Source organism: Culex quinquefasciatus, chromosome 2 (genome assembly GCF_015732765.1).
Source record: "Culex quinquefasciatus strain JHB chromosome 2, VPISU_Cqui_1.0_pri_paternal, whole genome shotgun sequence".
Classification (NCBI taxonomy): domain Eukaryota; kingdom Metazoa; phylum Arthropoda; class Insecta; order Diptera; family Culicidae; genus Culex; species Culex quinquefasciatus.
The window spans coordinates 57,499,719-57,517,732 of record NC_051862.1 but is presented as its reverse complement, the minus strand read 5'-3'; the positions used below and the strand labels follow the sequence as shown (position 1 = coordinate 57,517,732).

The window sequence follows — 18,014 nt, the reverse complement described above, 5'->3', positions numbered from 1 at the left end:
GTATGTAATATTACAACTAGATATCAATACACATTTTTCTGTAAAACTATAATTTTACCTAAAAAAGTGTGTAAATTCACCATCACTTTAGTGTAGTTCATCCTTTTCAACAGGCATTGAAAATTTACACCATTAAAATTTAGGTTTTTTAACTGCAAAAATTAAATAAATTCAAATGTAAAAAAAGAATAATAATTATAATAATAAAAAAAGTAACATTTACAGACTTGTTGAGGTAAAATTACACTATATTTTCAAATAAATTCGAACTATAACATTTGAATAACTTTTAAAAAGTTATATTTACACACTTTTTGAGGTGGAAAAAATGTACTCAAATATAGATGTAATATTACTTTTTTTTGTTCCTTTGTACCCTGTAATCGTTCAACGCAGTGTGTGGCGCCAGCTGCTTTTCGTTTGGAGATCCTTAGTTCTAATTTCAACACTAGTTGTTTTTTTTTTCTTTTCTCAAACACTACGGAATCGGTGCAAATTAGCAGTTCAAAGCATGATACCGTGTGTGTATGTGTGATGGAAGTGACCAGGCAAACTAAAACCGGAAATAAAGAAGTTAATACCACAGAGATATACTTCCAACTGATTAAATGATTAATCAACCAAAGTTAAGAAAGGAACACAAAAATAATAACCATTTAGAACATGAGTTCGCTACTGACAGATGAAAGAGAGAGAGAAGTGATCCGAACTATGAGAGGAATGAAACACAACTTTTTTCCGGGTGGGTATCTTTTTTTTGGGTTTTCGATTTTTGTTTTGCTAGTAGTACAAATTTAAGGAAGAAGGCCAACTTTTCTCAACTGATTACTTCCAACGCGCGGTGGGTGCAAAACTTGGTGGAAAAAAAGGTGACTACAAAACAACTCGCGTTGGCGCGCGGGTTTCGTTTGAAATTAGAACTAATGGATACAACTTAAGAGCAAGGTGGGAATCAAACTTTTTTGACTTAAATACTAGAAGAAGGAGTGGGAGGATGGGGAGCGGGGCAAGTCAGTGCACGGTAAATCAACACTGCCGAAAAGGGGAAAATAACACGCTCGATTTTTTTTTTCTCAAATTACACAAAAGACAGAGAGATAGATAGAGTGGTAGAGTGGAAAGAAAAACTTTTTGGCGGGAAAAACTTACGTCCGTGCTCTTTCTTCCGAGAAGTAGATAAGTGGCGAATACATCATCGTATCGGGTGAATGTCAATGATTCTTCTATGTCTTGCCTATTGTAGCCCATCGCGACTAGCGCTTCTGCAGATTTTTTGTTTGTTTTATTCGATTATGGAAAATTCGATTATTTTTTGTGTGTGTTTCCAGAAGCCAAGACAACGACGATGTTGCAGGTTTTTTTGGTTCGGTTGGTGATGGCGACCAGACGACGACGACGACGATTTTGATGATTGATTGATATTGGATATTGGTTTTGTTTTTTGAATCAGGTCGATGATGATGATTGTGGTTTCGTGGTGGTTGGTGGTGGTGGCGAAAAATAAGAAAAGACAAAAAAGAGAGAACAAAAGTAAATATTTTAGAACGGTTTTTTTTTCTTCTTCGGCTCAGCATAGAGACGACGACGGTACGGTACGAATACAGTACGGATAATTGTAACACGATAACGAGTAATACACGGGCAACAACGAACAACGATTCTTCCATTCCAGAATGCAGAAACGAAAAATGAATTCATGTTGTTGGATGGGGAAAAAGGAATCGAATGCAGATGAGCAATTCTCTACGAAATCGGAATAATTGTTTCCCCAATTGTCAAAGGAATGATAAAAAAATAAAAATTATGTTATGATAAAACCAACTTGTTATAAATTATTCCTGACTTAACCATAATTCAAAAAGCTATCTCAAATTACTACTCTCATAAATTTTTTTTTTAAAAAGCTCAACTTTATTTTGAAAAAGTGTATACTTAATGTCAACATAAGTTAATTTTCAAGAAAGTTATCGGGCTATGTCATGGACACCGGTTACCAGCTGAGAGATTAAAGCAAGAGAAACGAACAGATTATGGAAGCAAGAGAGTTGCTCTTTTGCTCACTGTCTTCCTCAGATGCTATCAAATGCTTTCATTCTGACTTGTGAGCTTAACAAGTAAAATTGTCAACTTTCAGAAAATTGACAAAAAAAAATAAAATTGTTATGGTATTACACAAAGTATTTGAAATTTTCTAAAAAAAAAGGGTTTCACGTGAAGTTATTTACTATAAAAGGTCGATCCGCTAGAATTAAAATTTTACAGATTTTTCTAGACAAATAATTTCAAAAGTAAAACCAAAACAAATGTTTTAAATTATACGTTTTCAAAAATGTGTAACCTGAGGTTTTAAAAGCATGTTTTTTAATTGAAACGAAAAAATAACTTTTAGAATTCTAGAGGTTTATTTTTGAAAAGGTCCTATAAACTATTGTTTTTCGTATGTTTATAGGATCTATTAAAAAAAACTCTAAAATTGTAAATCAAACTTGACATGATTGTGGATAAGGTTAATAATTTTCGCAAAATTTTAAAGTTTTCACAATATTGGTGTTAATGGTGTGGATTCATGCCACATTAATGTTTAAAGATATTTTTTTTTGCAATTTATAAATTTAGGAAGGAAAAGGCAAAATGCGAAAGGGTGAGAAAATTTCCTACAATTTTCCTTTTCAGACTTAGTGGCTTGGATTGCTGGTTGGTACGACAAAGCCTCTTCAAGTTTTTTTTAAATAAAAAATCAGTTTTTTTCTGGGTCACCAACAGCGATGGAATAATCATCATCAAAAGAAAATTTTTGGATGTTCACCAAGAGAAAAAATCCGAAGGGAGCATGACTCTCCTCTCTCGCGCACGAAAGAACGGTAAAAAGAATCTAAAAAAATCATCATCTTGATTATTCATCTTGCAAGTGTAACGTCACACGTCGAAAAATAACCTGTCACATTTTGTAGATGGGCAATGCGTGTAAAAAAAGTGAAATAAATATTATTGGTGCTGAAAAGGAAATTCACAAAAAAATCATCAGCAGATTTATTTTCTAGGAGAATTGTTCGCAGTTCGCAAGCGAAATTGATTTTTTCGCGATTATTCCATCCCTGGTCACAAAATATGTTCCCATTTTTCAACTGAATTTATTTTGGCTACTACTTTTGACTGCTGATCGATTTTTTAAAGTTAATAAGGCTGGTACAAATATTTTTACTAGAAAGTTTTTGTCACCCTATCCGAAAAAACTTTCTAGAAACTTCAAAAATTTCAATAGAATCGTATGCGCAATCAACTAAAATTAATTTAAAATGCTTTTCTCGGCATTTAGGCTGTTACAAATTTTATTAAAAGTTTTTGTCTCCTCCTCTTCAAGGGTGGCCCAAAAAATCAAGCAACAGATTTTTTTTTTTATCAAAATACTTCAAAATTTTAATGGAAATTTAAGTGCAATCAGCTGAAATCAATTTGAAATGCATTCCCCTACGTTTAGAGTAATTTTTTTTAAATGTTTGGGTTGATTTAAAAAAGTTTAAAATTTTTGAAAATTTTCGATGTTTATTATCGCAAAAAGTTTTTTTTTCGCTGAAATTTGTGTTTTCGTTACATCTTACATTTTTTTAAAACTAATGATTTCAAAACAACTGAACTAGTACGAAATGCATTTTAAAACACTTTTTCCATGCAAATGTTGAAACTGTGGAGACATTTTTTAAAGCTAATTTTGGTTTATTCAAAAATCATTTGAATTATTAAAAAATGTCGATGCAAAAGTTTTTTTTCGCTAAAAATTTTATTTTTGTCAAATCTTACATTTTTTGAAAGCTTATGATTGCAAAAACCAACGGAACTACTGTAAAATGCATTTTAAAACACTTTTTTTATTCAAATGTTGAGACTGTGCCGTGTTATTTCAATTTTTATATATTTTTTGCATCAGCCTAAATAAACATTTTTTCTAAAATATTGTGCTCTCTCAATATTTTTTTTTTAAATCGATCCAACAGTTTCCAAGATATCGATATTGAAATATAGGCCAAATTGAGTGATAAAAATTAAAATTAAATAAACGGTAAAAATATGTTTTTTTCTGCGTGAATATTGTGTTCCGAAAAGTCATAATATTTTTAAAATTACAACTTTGCCGAAACTGAGAACAAATTGATGAGAAAGTTCCTTCTCAAGATACAGATGTTTTTCCAAAAAAATACAGATACTTATATAAAACATACTGATGAACCAAATTGGTTTCTTTTTTCTTTTTTTTTTCATTAAAAATAAAATTAAAAAAAATGCAAAAAAATTTCTAAGTTTTAGAAATTCAAACAAATGTAAAAAAATTATGGTACAGGTATTTGAGTTTATAATTTTGCAATTTGATTTTCGACAAATGTTTAAATAAAATGTCACCCATCAAAAACGATAATAAATCCGATTTTGCAGAGAATTGCCCAATTTCACATGAATGTGTATTATCAGCGATATATTTCGTGTATTGGAGGGGGGGGGGGACTTATACCAAATATTGGGTTAGTAACAGAGAGAAAGATGGATTTGCTGGCGATCCTCCGGGGGTTCGATTCACAAACAACAAACACACGAAACTGTCGACGATCTGGATTTGGAAGAGGGAAGCAGGAGGCGGAGGACGTTGAACCGTTTTCATTCATCAAATTTGAAACTCACTTGCCGAGAGAGAAACAAAGCAGAAACAATTACATCGCCGCCCACGCACAAGGTTTCCATTTCATTTGCGGGCAAATTAATTTCCAGAAGTCGCTCCAATTTTAAAGCAGGGGGGGTCATTTTCGAGAGAGAAATTTTCGCAAATTAAATCGAGAGGGGGACACATTAGCAAATTACAGCGAAAAGCGAAGAAAGATTGCTCACGTTTGCTCAGTTGCTGGCTACTAAGTAGCCCCGGATTCTTAAGGGAAAGCTCGCGCACGTGGTGGCACGTTTTGCGTGCGGAGAAATGGCAATTTAGTTTGTGCAAAATAAGGGGGTTAACCAGCTCTCGACAAGATATCGGAGCTGCGGCAGCTGCTGGAGGAGGATGAATTGTTTCTGCGATGAAGACAAAGACGTCACGAGGGCGGGAAACGGTGACGGTGACAAAGGAAAACACTGGCGACTTGGGGTTCGGGCGGGAAGGTTGATAGTAACAGATAACAGAGGAAAGCGCTCTGTCCGTCTGTTTGCACAGCAGCAGTTTTGTATGGTTTGTTGATTCGAGGTTTAGACTAATTGGTGGATTTGTTTTTGCACTGGAAACGTGCCACGTTGTTTACGGTAGCGTGGGTGGGTACTAAGGATATGCACGAGGTTTTGTGTTTTGATTTCTTTGTATATTTGACTAGTCTAGATTCCAGACAATGTCCGGTTTAAGGGTTGAGGTATTGTGCAAAAACACAACCACAAAAAGTTGATTGTTTTGCTGTGAAACGTGACTGGTTTTTTTTTTCAAATACGATTTCCAAAAAATACTTGTTATCTAGTGATACAAAATTCGTTTTAATCAGGTTCCAAAAAACCGCTTGAGAAAAAGAACATAACATTTTAATTTAAAATCATTATATTGAAAAATGGCAATCAAATATCAACAAAAATGTATAGAGTTCATAAAAATATTTAAAACCAGAAGATTTTTTTTCTTATCGCCTTTATGAAATTTTTAAGTATTTGAAATACTAAGAGTCAATCAATTATGTCACAATCAATAGGTTCTGTTCATGATCATGTCTTGAATATTTTGCTCTATATTTATTTAAATCATTGTTATAACGGTGTTGAAATTTTCTTATTTTTTTAAATTTAGGATTTTCTAAAATAATTGTAAATAACTAGCGAATATCTGTCAAAATTTCACGTGGAACAAGTATGCAACAAACTGATATATTAATTTAATTTAAACGCAAATTTAAACTTTATCGAGTTCGAGTTTTTTGGACCAAACTTATTCAATGCTGAGCAATTCTCTACGAAATCGGTCTTTTTTCATAAATTTTAATTTTTGTATTTTTTAATCCCACTGAAACTTTTTTGGTGCCTTCGGTATGCCCAAAGAAGCCATTTTGCATCATTAGTTTGTCCATATAATTTTCTATACAAATTTTTCAGCTGTCCATACAAAAATGATGCATGAAAATTCAAAAATCTGTATCTTTTGAAGGAATTTTTTGATCGATTTGGTGTCTTCGGCAAAGTTGTAGGTATGGATATGGACTACACTGAAAAAATGATACACGGTAAAAAAAATTTGGTGATTTTTTATTTAACTTTTTGTTACTAAAACTTGATTTGCAGAAAAACACAATTTTTTTTTTTCGATATGTTTTAGAGGACATCAAATGCCAACTTTTCAAAAATTTCCAGATTGTGCAAAAAATCTTTGAGCGAGTTATGAATTTTTGAATCAATACTGATTTTTTCAAAAAATCGAAAAATTAGTCGTATCAACAAAGTTCAAAAGTGCAAAATATACAGAATTTTCTCAGCTTTTCAAAAATATTTTTTTCCAAAGGTGGGCAAACATGCGCACAAACTTTTAAAAAAATGAAAAATTGCGACTATTTTCAAAAAAATCACCTAAAAATGGATTTAACTTGAAAACGGTGCACTTTATCAAAATTTCACTAAAGTACTTTTCGATTGCAAATTTAATTTTACATCAATAAATGAAGTTGAAAAATTTTTGCGACCAATTTTTCGATTTTTTGAAAAAATCAGTATTGATTCAAAAATTCATAACTCGCTCAAAGATTTTTTGCACAATCTGGAAATTTCTGAAAAGTTGGCATTTAATGTCCTCTAAAACATATTAAAAAATAAAAAAAAATAAAAATAATGTTATTTGCAAATCAAGTTTTAGTGACAAAAATTTAAATAAAAAATCACCAAAATTTGTTTTACCGTATATCATTTTTTCAGTGTAGTCCATATCCTTACCTACAACTTTGCCGAAGACACCAAATCGATCAAAAAATTCCTTCAAAAGATACAGATTTTTGAATTTTCATACATCATTTTTGTATGGCCAGCTGCCAAATTTGTATGGAAAATTATATGGACAAACTAATGATGCAAAATGGCTTCTTTGGGCATACCGAAGGCACCAAAAATGTTTCAGTTGGATTAAAAAATACAAAAAAAAAAAATCGAATGACCGAAATCTGAGAGAACTGCTCTGCTTATAAAGCATCTAAAAATCTCAGACAAATTGGCTCATTTGTCAATTTTTTGTTAAAACAGTAAAAATGCGTGACTTTGGAAGCTGTTAATTTGATGGCGTGATATTACCTTCTTTTCATGTAATTTGACTCCAATTTATGTGAAAGAAGTGAACAGAGTACACAGAAAAAGATGTAAATTTACTCGTAAGACAAAACTGCCTTCAATTTTATCTATTTGAACATTTTAAAGTTATGAAGTGGAAATAAAACGCAGTAAAAAAAAGTTATGGTAATATTGCATCAGGGTTAATGCAAGATTTTGTGTCAGATTATAATGTGGTGATACTTCTAAAATGTGTATATTTGCATATTTTTGTGAATTTTTTAATATTTTAACATAGATTGAGGCAAAATTAAAACGAAAAGAGGTAATATTCAACGATCAAATGTTTCAATCTCCAAAAATTAAACATTTTTAATGTGCAAGAAAAAAGTAAATACAAATATCATTCAAGTAGTAAAAAATAAGATTTCAAACAATAACTGTTCAAAATTTAAAAATAAATTTTTTTCTTCTTTTCAGCTTCATACATTATCAGATGGATCTTTTTTAAAGAATACAGAACTCCCTTTCCAAAGTTAATCAGTTAAATATTTAAAAAAACTCATTCTTAGAAGAATGCAAAATATCACAGAAAAAAATACAAAAACTGTAAAACTTACCAAAAAATAATAACTCTCTTAAAACAAATTATGTGAAAAAATTGCAATTACACACGAAAACATGTAAATTTACTCGGTAATATTGCACCAGAGATTAAAAAGTTTTTTTTTGTCACAAAAAAGTTCAATATATACTTCTTAAAAAAGGTTTTGTTTGTGTAATTTTAAACGAAAAGAAGAAATATTCAATGATCATTTTTGCAATCTTCAAAAAAAAAAAATAAATAACATATTGATGAAATGTTCGAGAAAAAAAAAGTCGAATGAGTGTAAGGACAGTGAAAATTCAAGAGGCCCGAAATGAAATTTTAAACATTTTTTCTCAGCTTCTTAAAAAACTAGATGCATAATAATTTCCTTTCCGAAGTTGAATGTAATTTTTGAAGGTGTAAAATTTAAGGTTTTTTTTTTTATTATTTGATTTGATGTGATAACCAGGCCATGTGGCATGGATGACCTACACACAAAAAAATATTTCCGAATGTTACATCATTTATGATGTAACACTTTTGCACGTCATTAAACATTTAAATTTAAATGCAATTTGATGTAAATTTGCAACAAATTATACGTAAAAACATGATTTTACATGTGATTCAACCGTTTACGTCGAATCTCACGTTTACATCATTTGAGTTTACATGTAATTCATTTTTTACGTGTCGAGTAAATTCGCATATTTTTTCTGTGTAGAATTAAAGTGGCTCAGACTTGAAGGGAGCATCTTCAAATTACTGGCCCAGATTGTTTCATTTTACCTCTTTTATGATGTAATATTACTCACTTTTGATTGAAAAGTGAAATTACACTGGTAAGGTGACAAATTTACACATTTTCAGATGTAATATTATCATGTATGTTTTTAACTGTGTATGTTATGATTCAAAGATATTTATGATGCATAATTTAGAAATTCCAATAAATAATTTTCTGAAAAGATGACTTGAATTCAATTTGTTTTCCTTTGCTTTCGATCTTTTGTTGTGCGATCTTTTGATGCAGAATTTTAAATATCTCAAGGTGCAGGTTGTAGGTAGGGGAAATATACCTATTTTAATCACACTAAGCCGTTCGACCATTTCTCATCACTTTTGCCGTTTCTGCTATTAAATCAACATTTTCAGATGTTTCAACAATGGAGAGTTGCTTGCTCACTTTTTTTTTGAGCTATTTATTACTTTGGAACAGTCAAAAACACTTTATATAAGCTGTAATTCATGATCAAAGTGCTGATAGACCGATAATAGAAATAGGCTGAGAAAGGGTATAGTTCCCCTAGTTAATTATTTAATTTTTTTTTAGTCAATTCACCAAAAAGTATTATTTGTCGATTCTAGACCGTTTCGTCATTCGAGAATGACAGGAAAAGAAAGTAGTTTCACAATGGAGTTGCAAAAAGGTTTTTGTTAAAGCAAATCAAAAGCAATTTTTTTAAAAGGCAAGGCATGCATTTTATTTGCTTGGTTAACAAATTATACTTTGACTGAACAAATGTAGAAAATTTGAATGTATAAAAAATCGTCAAGAATTTCACGCAGCTGTTCAAGCATCACAATTCCAGTGACCAACAAATCCATCCACTAGCCACCTCTTAGATTCTTCCAGGGACTCTTCGCTCCAACATTCTCTCTATTCTATGGAAATGAAACTCGTTTTTGGGAACTGCATGAACTGGCAGACCCGGAACAGGGTAACAACATGTAAACGACACCGAACAACAGAAACAGGCATTCCGACAAACCAAAACACAAATAACGAACAACATTCTCAAGTTGGGCATTCCTTAGAAAGATACAAATAATGAAATAAGACAAAATACTGTTTTTTTTTGGGAGTCATTCCTTGGAAGGGGATGTGGGGTAAAATGGGAATTGGACAAAAGAAGGATGTTGTTTTTAAGGAGGTGAGCAACAGATAATTTTACGGGGGTTGTGGAAAGGAGTTTAAAAATTTTATAAATGTTATAAAGTAAATGTTAGAACCGTGGAAGAGACAAACGATGTTTTAGTTGTGAGTGTTACAGTTTTGCTCCTGGTCGGCTGAAGACAATTACTGCCGGAATTGTTGTTGACAACACTGGCCGAGGTGGTCCTTCCCGTTCCGGCACGTTTCTCTATGGGGAGTTAGTAGTAGGTGGTTGTGGTTTGCGGGGTTAAATAGGGGGTGGGCGAAGCTTTTTGGGTGTTGCTTTCGTCAAAACAAAACATATTTTCCGGTAAATGCCATTGTCCGCAAATACCACAGAGAAATCGTCTATTTTTTTTCGGGTACGCAATAAGAAGTGGAAACACGTCACGTTCGCGAAATTCCGGACAACCCCGTGGGTGACGCGCGCAAATGTTTCCTATTTATATATGTGTATGTGAGGGTGTGTGTGTATTTTCGGAGTGACTTGAATGAATGGAAGGAAACTAATTTCGCTGCAAAAATGAACGAACAGTAACCAAATAAGACGAATCAACGAAACGAAAAAAATTGACCGGAGAGGCTAAAGATAAAACCGTTCCACAAATAGAACAACTTAAGGAGACAGCAAAAAACGCAGAACTAAAACAACAGATAAAATGGGATGGACATTTGATACGCGCGCGCGTTGCTCAATTTGCAAATGGTTGCTTGCAGAAGGGGGGGGGGAGGAGGTTGAGGGGGTAGAGAGTTAAGGTAAAAACAAAAACAAAAGCTTCAACGGACTTGGGTGGAATTAAGGGGACGAACAGCACTTCGTAACCACGTGACGCAATCCGACCTGGGCTGTTTTTTCTTCATTTAAGAGAGGTTGAGGTTTTGGAGGGGGGGTTTCGGTTACAAACAAATGTGTTTAGACTTGAACGAGACTATTTATATGTGTGTGTGTATCAGAAGGGGGAGAGAGGGGGCGGGGGCTGCAGTAGTATTACTGGCTAGTAGTAGTAGAGTGGAGTAGAATTGACGAGAATATTATTCGGACTTCTCATCGTAAATGTTTAAAAATTATGAAGAATAAAGACAGAACACAAAAACACAACGGATTTACGCCAGCAAGTGAAAGATATTAGTCTGGAATACAGTACCCGTCTTACCTATCCGCTTCTGATCCTTCAGATCGGGCTTAGGTTCGGTGAAGGGCGTCAGCTCGTCTTCCTCGTAGCCCATGTTCATCCACTTGTCCTTCATGATGGACTCGAGGCTGGCCCGCTTGGCCGGGTTGAGGACGAGGAACTTCTTCAGCAGGTTCTCGCAGTCTGTCGACATGTAGAAGGGAATTCTGAAGGGAAGAGAAAGGTCAACAGTAAGAACAAGTACTCCAACATGGAAAATATTTCATGTAATTTAGCAGGATGTAATTTTACACGTAACTCACCTGTACTTTCCCCGCAGCACGCGCTCCCTCAGCTCCCGCAGCGTGGCCCCGTCGAACGGGAGCGACCCGCTGACGAGCGTGTACAGGATGACGCCGAGGGACCACACGTCCACCTCGGGCCCGTCGTACTTGCGGCCCTGGAACAGCTCGGGGGCGGCGTACGGCGGCGACCCGCAGAACGTGTCCAGCTTCGAGCCGGGCGTGAACTGGTTCGAGAAGCCAAAGTCGGCAATCTTGATGTTCATCTCGCTGTCGAGCAGCAGGTTCTCCGCTTTTAAATCTCTGCAAAATGAGGTGGAGAAGGACGGGTTGTTAGATCAATGAATTCTGACGAACCACCCTAAACAATCTCACCTGTGGATGATTCGCTTCTGGTGGCAGTACTGGACGGCGGATACGATCTGGCGGAACTTGGCCCGAGCCTCCTTTTCCTTCATCCGGCCATGCAGCACCAGGTAGTCGAACACCTCGCCGCCGGACGCGTACTCCATCACCAGATACAGCGTCTTCTCCGTCTCGATCACCTGGAACAGCTTGACGATGTTCGGGTGGTCCAGCAGCTTCATTATCCGAACCTGGAAAGAAAGAATCAAATAGAACCAGCATTAGATTCCTATACAAATGGATTCTAATTTCAGCTCTCCCAGAAAAGCATTAATCAAAGTTATTTCGCTTTGATGTTGCATTTCTGCACTTAGGACCCGCTGTCACATCTCTACAGCTCGTGCTTCTATTCCAAGAAACGTGTCCAATTGTCCCCCACGCCGTCGTCATCTAACTTTATTAGAACAAATCTGCTCCAAGATGCCGCTCAATTACGACCACCCTCCGCCTCCTTCAACGCAACGTGTTGCTCACTCAAAGTCTTAAGATTCACCCCCTCTTGTCTCCCCCCATACGAGAGTGATTTATTACGTTCCAAGGTCGCAGCACACTGTCGTCTGCCTTTGCGTGTAGCGCCCTGCTCTAAGGACGAAGGATGCATAAAAAAATTATAAGGAAGCGAGAGGATCCTTTCGTGACAATCCACTTTATTTCCTCGCCAAGTTAGCGTGAGTGGGTGGTGGCGTCTTGACAATTTGATGCAAGTTCTCACCAACGTTAAGTCGCGTGGCGTTTGCTCACGTGAAGGTGGTGATGAGAGAGTGCGCGAATCATCACTAATTATCGTCTAGCAAGGCTTAATTACATCTCGTAGAAAGGTCAGAGGCAACTAGAAAAACTTTCTGGTGCTTGGTGTATGGAATTTATAAAATAAGATTAGTTCTTTCTTCTTTTCTTGGAAAGACGATCTATAATACTTTTCACTGCATCTTTTTTGTATCAACCCTAGAAACCAAGGTAAGGATGTCACCTATTAATTCCAGTGTCGTTGATATGTCCAACCTTGTTACGTGAAAACAAGTTGCAAAAAGAGGATTTTTTCAGCACGAGTCGTACATTTATCCAACAAGGTTCACCGAGTTGGATAAATACGAAGAGTGTTGAAAAATCAAGTTTTGCAACGAGTTCCATACAATTTTTTTTTGCAATTCCAAAAAACACACACTGAGTGAAATTTTATGTAAAATTTTCATGTATTTTGTCAATAAATCGTTTAAAAATAAAAAAAAATGTTGAAAAGTGTTACTTTTCGAAACAAGTGCTGAAAAGTTCAACTTTTCAGTACCCATTTGACTATTTTGAACTATTTTGAAAAGTGTTGCTATTCGATTCTGTTATTTTTGGTACAGAAAAGTAGGCTATTTCGTCGTTCAAGAACGACAGGAAAAGTGAGTAGTTTGACGACGGAATTGCAAAAATCATTTTTTTTAACTTCAGATTTGTTATTGTAAACATTAATAAGGAGCAGGAAAGGCTGAAGTAATAGTTTGAGTATTTTATTTTGTAAATTATTTTGATATTAAAAAAATAGTAAATTAAGTATTTTAGATATTTTAAATATTTTTACTGTAATTTTTGGTATTTTTTTCGTATTCTGCTATTTTGCTATTTTAATTTTTTAATGTATTAAAAAAAAAGTATAAAAATTTAAATTACGAGCCAAAGTTTCAACATTTTTATGAAAAAAGTGGTGTAAAATGCATCATACACCTGTCCAATCGTTTTGCCATCATTAATTTCCGAAATATCTAAGTATTTACAAAATTTTTATTTTTTTTCGAAAAATAAAATTTTTGCGGTGTTTTACATTGGGATTTCATAAAAATTCTAAACATTTTTTAACAAGCCCAAACATGCTAAATATGATTATCAATGCAGAAAAATGCATTTAAGATTATTTTCAGTTGATTAGACTACTATTTCAATGGAAATTTAGAAGTTTTTTGGAAAATATTTTTGTTGCCCTCCTGATTATTCAGACCAAATTTGAAGGGAGGCGACATAAACTTTGAAAAATATTTGCAACGGCCTAATTCAATTTTTTTGGTACTTTTGTATTTTGGATGTTTATTTATTTTTGCATTCTCACACTATATTCTATATTTTTCTAATCTTTTTGTTTTAAAAGAGTTATGAAATTAAAGTTGAAACAGTCGAAAAAAGTACTCACTTCAAATCTTTGCAATAAAAACAGACTTAGGGAAAACAAGCGGCTTTAAACCTCCACTATTATTTTTTTATATTTGTTTTGTTTTTCCCGTGTTCCCAGGAAGTCAAACATTGGCAAAGTCACATAGAGCAACTTCCAACCCTATAAATTTCATAAATTTTAAGAGTTCTTCTTTCAAATGCTTTTTGAAGAACAAAAATTGGTTGAAAAATGATTCTTGGGCGAATTTTTAGAACGAAGCCTGTCTAAAAGAGTGTTAAAAACTGACAAAATTATGTCAGCTGGTAAATTAGTAAAATCAACTAATATTTCGCTAGATTTGTAGGAACTGGTTCGAATTGCAAAACCTCTTTTAAATAAATAAATGAAGGTTGAAAAAAATTTTACATTAGATTGAGGTGTTGGAATTTTGAATTTGATTGGAAAAAATGCCATTTAGAATTAATTAAAATATTATTTAGAATTTTGTCAGATTAGGGGTAAACAAGTTTTCGCCTACTTGATACAGCATTTGACGTATTGATCATAGGGTAAATAAGATCTATTTCTTTTTTCAAAAATGTTTTATTTAATTATTTTTAAATCAAAATTACAACTCAATACTTCTAACTTACGTGAAATTGACCGAGGATTCGAATATGTCAAAATTGAGCCAAAAGTGCCGTCTTCTTGGCCTACAGGGCAAAAACTAACGTTGTAAAATGTTTGTTCTAGAAAAATCGAAAAACTATGAGAAAAACTGCGATTGGCCAAAAAGTTAATACCGTAGGCTTATAGTCCATGAAATTCCCTAACTTTTGACCTATGGGAGTATGGGTGTTGGAGGCTGTTGCCAAAAGTTATTAAGGTTTCAAAAAATCAATTTTTAACAGTAATTTGCAAAAGCTATGAGAAAAAAGTCAAACCAATCCTGGATGTCTATAGCACATTTTGAAGGGCTTTAAAAGACCTTTCGAATGCATCTAAGAGAGTTGGAATTGATGATGTTTTACGGAAATGCGAGCAATTTTAAGATTTTTCATGTGTTTTGGACCTCAAACTTCAATGCCCGTTTTACCCCACTTCCCTTTGTCGTAGAGGGCTCATATTTGGCATGAGTTCATCTCATGCATAGACAAACAAACGCTGAAAGTTTCATCCAAATCGGAGCACCTCGATACGACCTGTTTCACATCGGTGAAAAACTCGCTCTTAAGCCGTAAAATCGATGCATTTTGGGCCTTTGTCATTTTTTTGGTATTAAACCGGTTTAGAGATAGTTCGTGTTCCAAAGAACAACTTTGCCGAAGACATCGACGTGATTCGTCAACTCTACTTTTTAAGGGGACAAAGGAAATTCTCCCCGATTTACCAAAGTAAGTTTCGCTTGGAAATGGCTGGTTTTTGGAAAGATGAGTGTTCTAAGCAGACATGCATCCGCTCTAACTCCTCTTTTAGAAGAACTTGCTTGGCATTTCACGTAGAAGATACCCAGCATGTTGTGCCAGTGATTAGAATACGCTAATTACGCTTGTCTTCAAGGCTCCCGAAGACCCTGAGCGATTATTTTGAAACCCAACTGAGATATAGGTTAAGAACTCTTAATTGCACTCAAAGAGCTTTTAAGAAGTTCTTCTTGAGAGCTAAGAGAACATTTGCATGAAAATATAGCTAAAATCGGGTTTCCAATGAACCAATGTTTTCTACACATTATTCAAGCCAAAACCAAGAGATTTTTACCTAGCAACAAGCATAACATTGCTTTAAACGAAAATGCCATCTAGAACAAGCTGAGTGCCGTTAGAAAGAGCTCATAGTGCCGATGCATGTCTGGTTCTAAGGAGCCACCCAAGTCGAATAGTAAAACGACTGTTTGCAATGTTGTTCCAATACCCGCTGGCCGCCAGTGAAATTATGGGAAAGTATAGTTTATGGGTAATTCTCTACCAACTCACACGAAATCGGGAAAAGTTGCCCCGAACCCTCTTCGATTTGGGTGAAACTTTGTCCTAAGGGGTAACTTTTGTCCCTGATCACGAATCCGAAATCCGTTTTTTGATATCTCGCGACGGAGGGGCGGTACGACCCCTTCCATTTTTGAACATGCGAAAAAAGTGGTGTTTCAATAATTTGCAGCCTGAAACGGTGATGAGATAGAAATTTGGTGTCAAAAGGACTTTTATGTAAATTAGACGCTCATTTGATAGCGTACTCAGAGTTCCGAAAAAACGTATTTTCATCGAAAAAAACACAAAAAAAAGTTTTAAAAATTCTCCCATTTTCCGTTACTTGACTGTAAAATTTTTTGGAACATGTCATTTTATGGGAAATTCAATGTACTTTTCGAAACTACATTGACCCAGAAGGGTCATTTTTTCATTTAGAACAAAAATTTTCATTTTAAAATTTCGTGTTTTTTCTAACTTTGCAGGGTTATTTTTTAGAGTGTAACAATGTTCTACAAAGTTGTAGAGCACAAAAAATTTGATACAAAAATTTTGATATATAGACATAAGGGGTTTGCTTATAAACATCACGAGTTATCACGATTTTACGTTTTGAAAAAGTTACTTTTTGCGTTTCTCTTTTTTTCTTCGTCCGTGTCTGTCGCGGGTGACCATGAACGGCCAGGATCGATGACGACCAACTTTTTCAAAACTTTTTTTTCGTAAAATCGCGATAACTCGTGATGTTTATAAGCAAACCCCTTATGTCTATATATCAAAATTTTTGGAATTGTGTGCTCTACAACTTTGTAGAACATTGTTACACTCTTAGAAGTTAGAAAAAACACGAAATTTTAAAATGAAAATTTTTGTTCTAAATGAAAAAATGACCCTTCTGGGTCAATGTAGATTTGAAAAGTACATTAAATTTCCCATAAAATGACATGTTCCAAAAATTTTTACAGTCGAGTAACGGAAAATCAGAGAAATTAAAAAAATAGTGTTTTTTTCGATGAAAAATACGTTTTTTCGGAACTCTGAGTACGCCATCAAATCGGGCGTCTAATTTTACATAAAAGTCCCTTTGACACCAAATTTCTATCTCATCATCGTTACGGGCTGCAAATTATTGAAAAACACCTCTTTTTTCGCATGTTCAAAAATGGAAGGGGTCGTACCGCCCCTCCGTCACGAGATATCAAAAAACGGACCTCGGATTCGTGATCAGGGACAAAAGTTACCCCTTAGGACAAAGTTTCACGCAAATCGAAGAGGTGTCGAGGCAACTGCTGTGTTGGCGGAGAATTACCCCTATAGAAATATTAGAAATTCAACTTCAATCTCCACTGCACACTAGGAGTCAAGGAAAGGAAATTTGGAAGACGAGAATCCTGGTGGAATGCAGAGCCCACGGTGCTCAAAATACCGTTATTATGAAAAAAATATGCAATCCGAGATTTTGGGGTCTATCGCTTCCTTACACCATAGCGCATCTCTGTGCAAAAAAAAAAAAACATTCGCTGATGTAGTTTTCGAGATACAGCCCTTTTAAGATGTTACATCCGATTTTCAATAAGAAAACCAAAACAATCAATACAATTTTTGCATTTCAAAGAATATGCATTTCGAGATAATAATGTTTTTTGCTTCATATAACTTTCAAGTATCATTATCATTATCTCGAAATGCATATTCTTTGAAATGTTAAAATTGTATTGATTGTTTTGGTTTTCTTATTGAAAATCGGATGTAACATCTTAAAAGGGCTGTATCTCGAAAACTACATCAGCGAATAAATTAAGTAACATGCCCATTTAATGAATGTCCATCAAATCCAAATATCTCTTCTAAATCAATGCAACACGCAACACTCACCTCCCGGTACAGCTTCTGCAGCGAGGACGCGTTCAGCTGCGTCTTGTCGATGATCTTGATCGCGACCTCCTTCGAGGTGGGCACGTGCTTCGCCAGCTTCACCTTCGCGAAGTTGCCCTTGCCGATCGTCTTCAGCAGTTTGTACTTGCCGATGTGCTCCTCGGCCGGCCGCCACCGGGCGCCCGTACCGCGCATCTGCATATTTGGTGAACCCTGGAGGGATGACAAAAAGAGAAATATTAGTCGTTGTTGTTTAGCGTGTAGGTGGAACGGTTTGAAGAAATATGCCCCCAAAGTAAGTGTCATTCTGTGTGGTAAGGTAAGAGATGCCTCCTGAAATGACGTCAACCGTCAACGATTTACGATTCAGGAAAAGATCTATTTTCAGCCTAAACGTTACTTGAGTTCATAAATCTGTCTTTACCTGTCATTTCAACCTT

General features: G+C 34.7%; 1 protein-coding gene across 16 annotated transcripts in view; it reads right to left on the bottom strand.

The window, feature by feature from the left end:
• The window catches only part of LOC6042640 (MAP/microtubule affinity-regulating kinase 3), a 111,801-nt gene that overhangs the window by 48,293 nt on the left and 45,494 nt on the right, over positions 1-18,014 (bottom strand). For 14 of the 16 annotated variants that reach the window (XM_038252763.1, XM_038252765.1, XM_038252769.1 and 11 more), the window contains 5 exons: positions 17,575-17,787; positions 11,575-11,795; positions 11,221-11,502; positions 10,931-11,124; positions 1,150-1,262 (listed from right to left, as the gene is read on the bottom strand). In XM_038252763.1, coding sequence (XP_038108691.1) covers positions 1,150-1,262; positions 10,931-11,124; positions 11,221-11,502; positions 11,575-11,795; positions 17,575-17,787 — 1,023 coding nt within the window. The remainder of the gene's footprint in view (positions 1-1,149; positions 1,263-10,930; positions 11,125-11,220; positions 11,503-11,574; positions 11,796-17,574; positions 17,788-18,014) is intronic. The other 2 variants (XM_038252766.1, XM_038252780.1) reach the window with 1 other exon arrangement.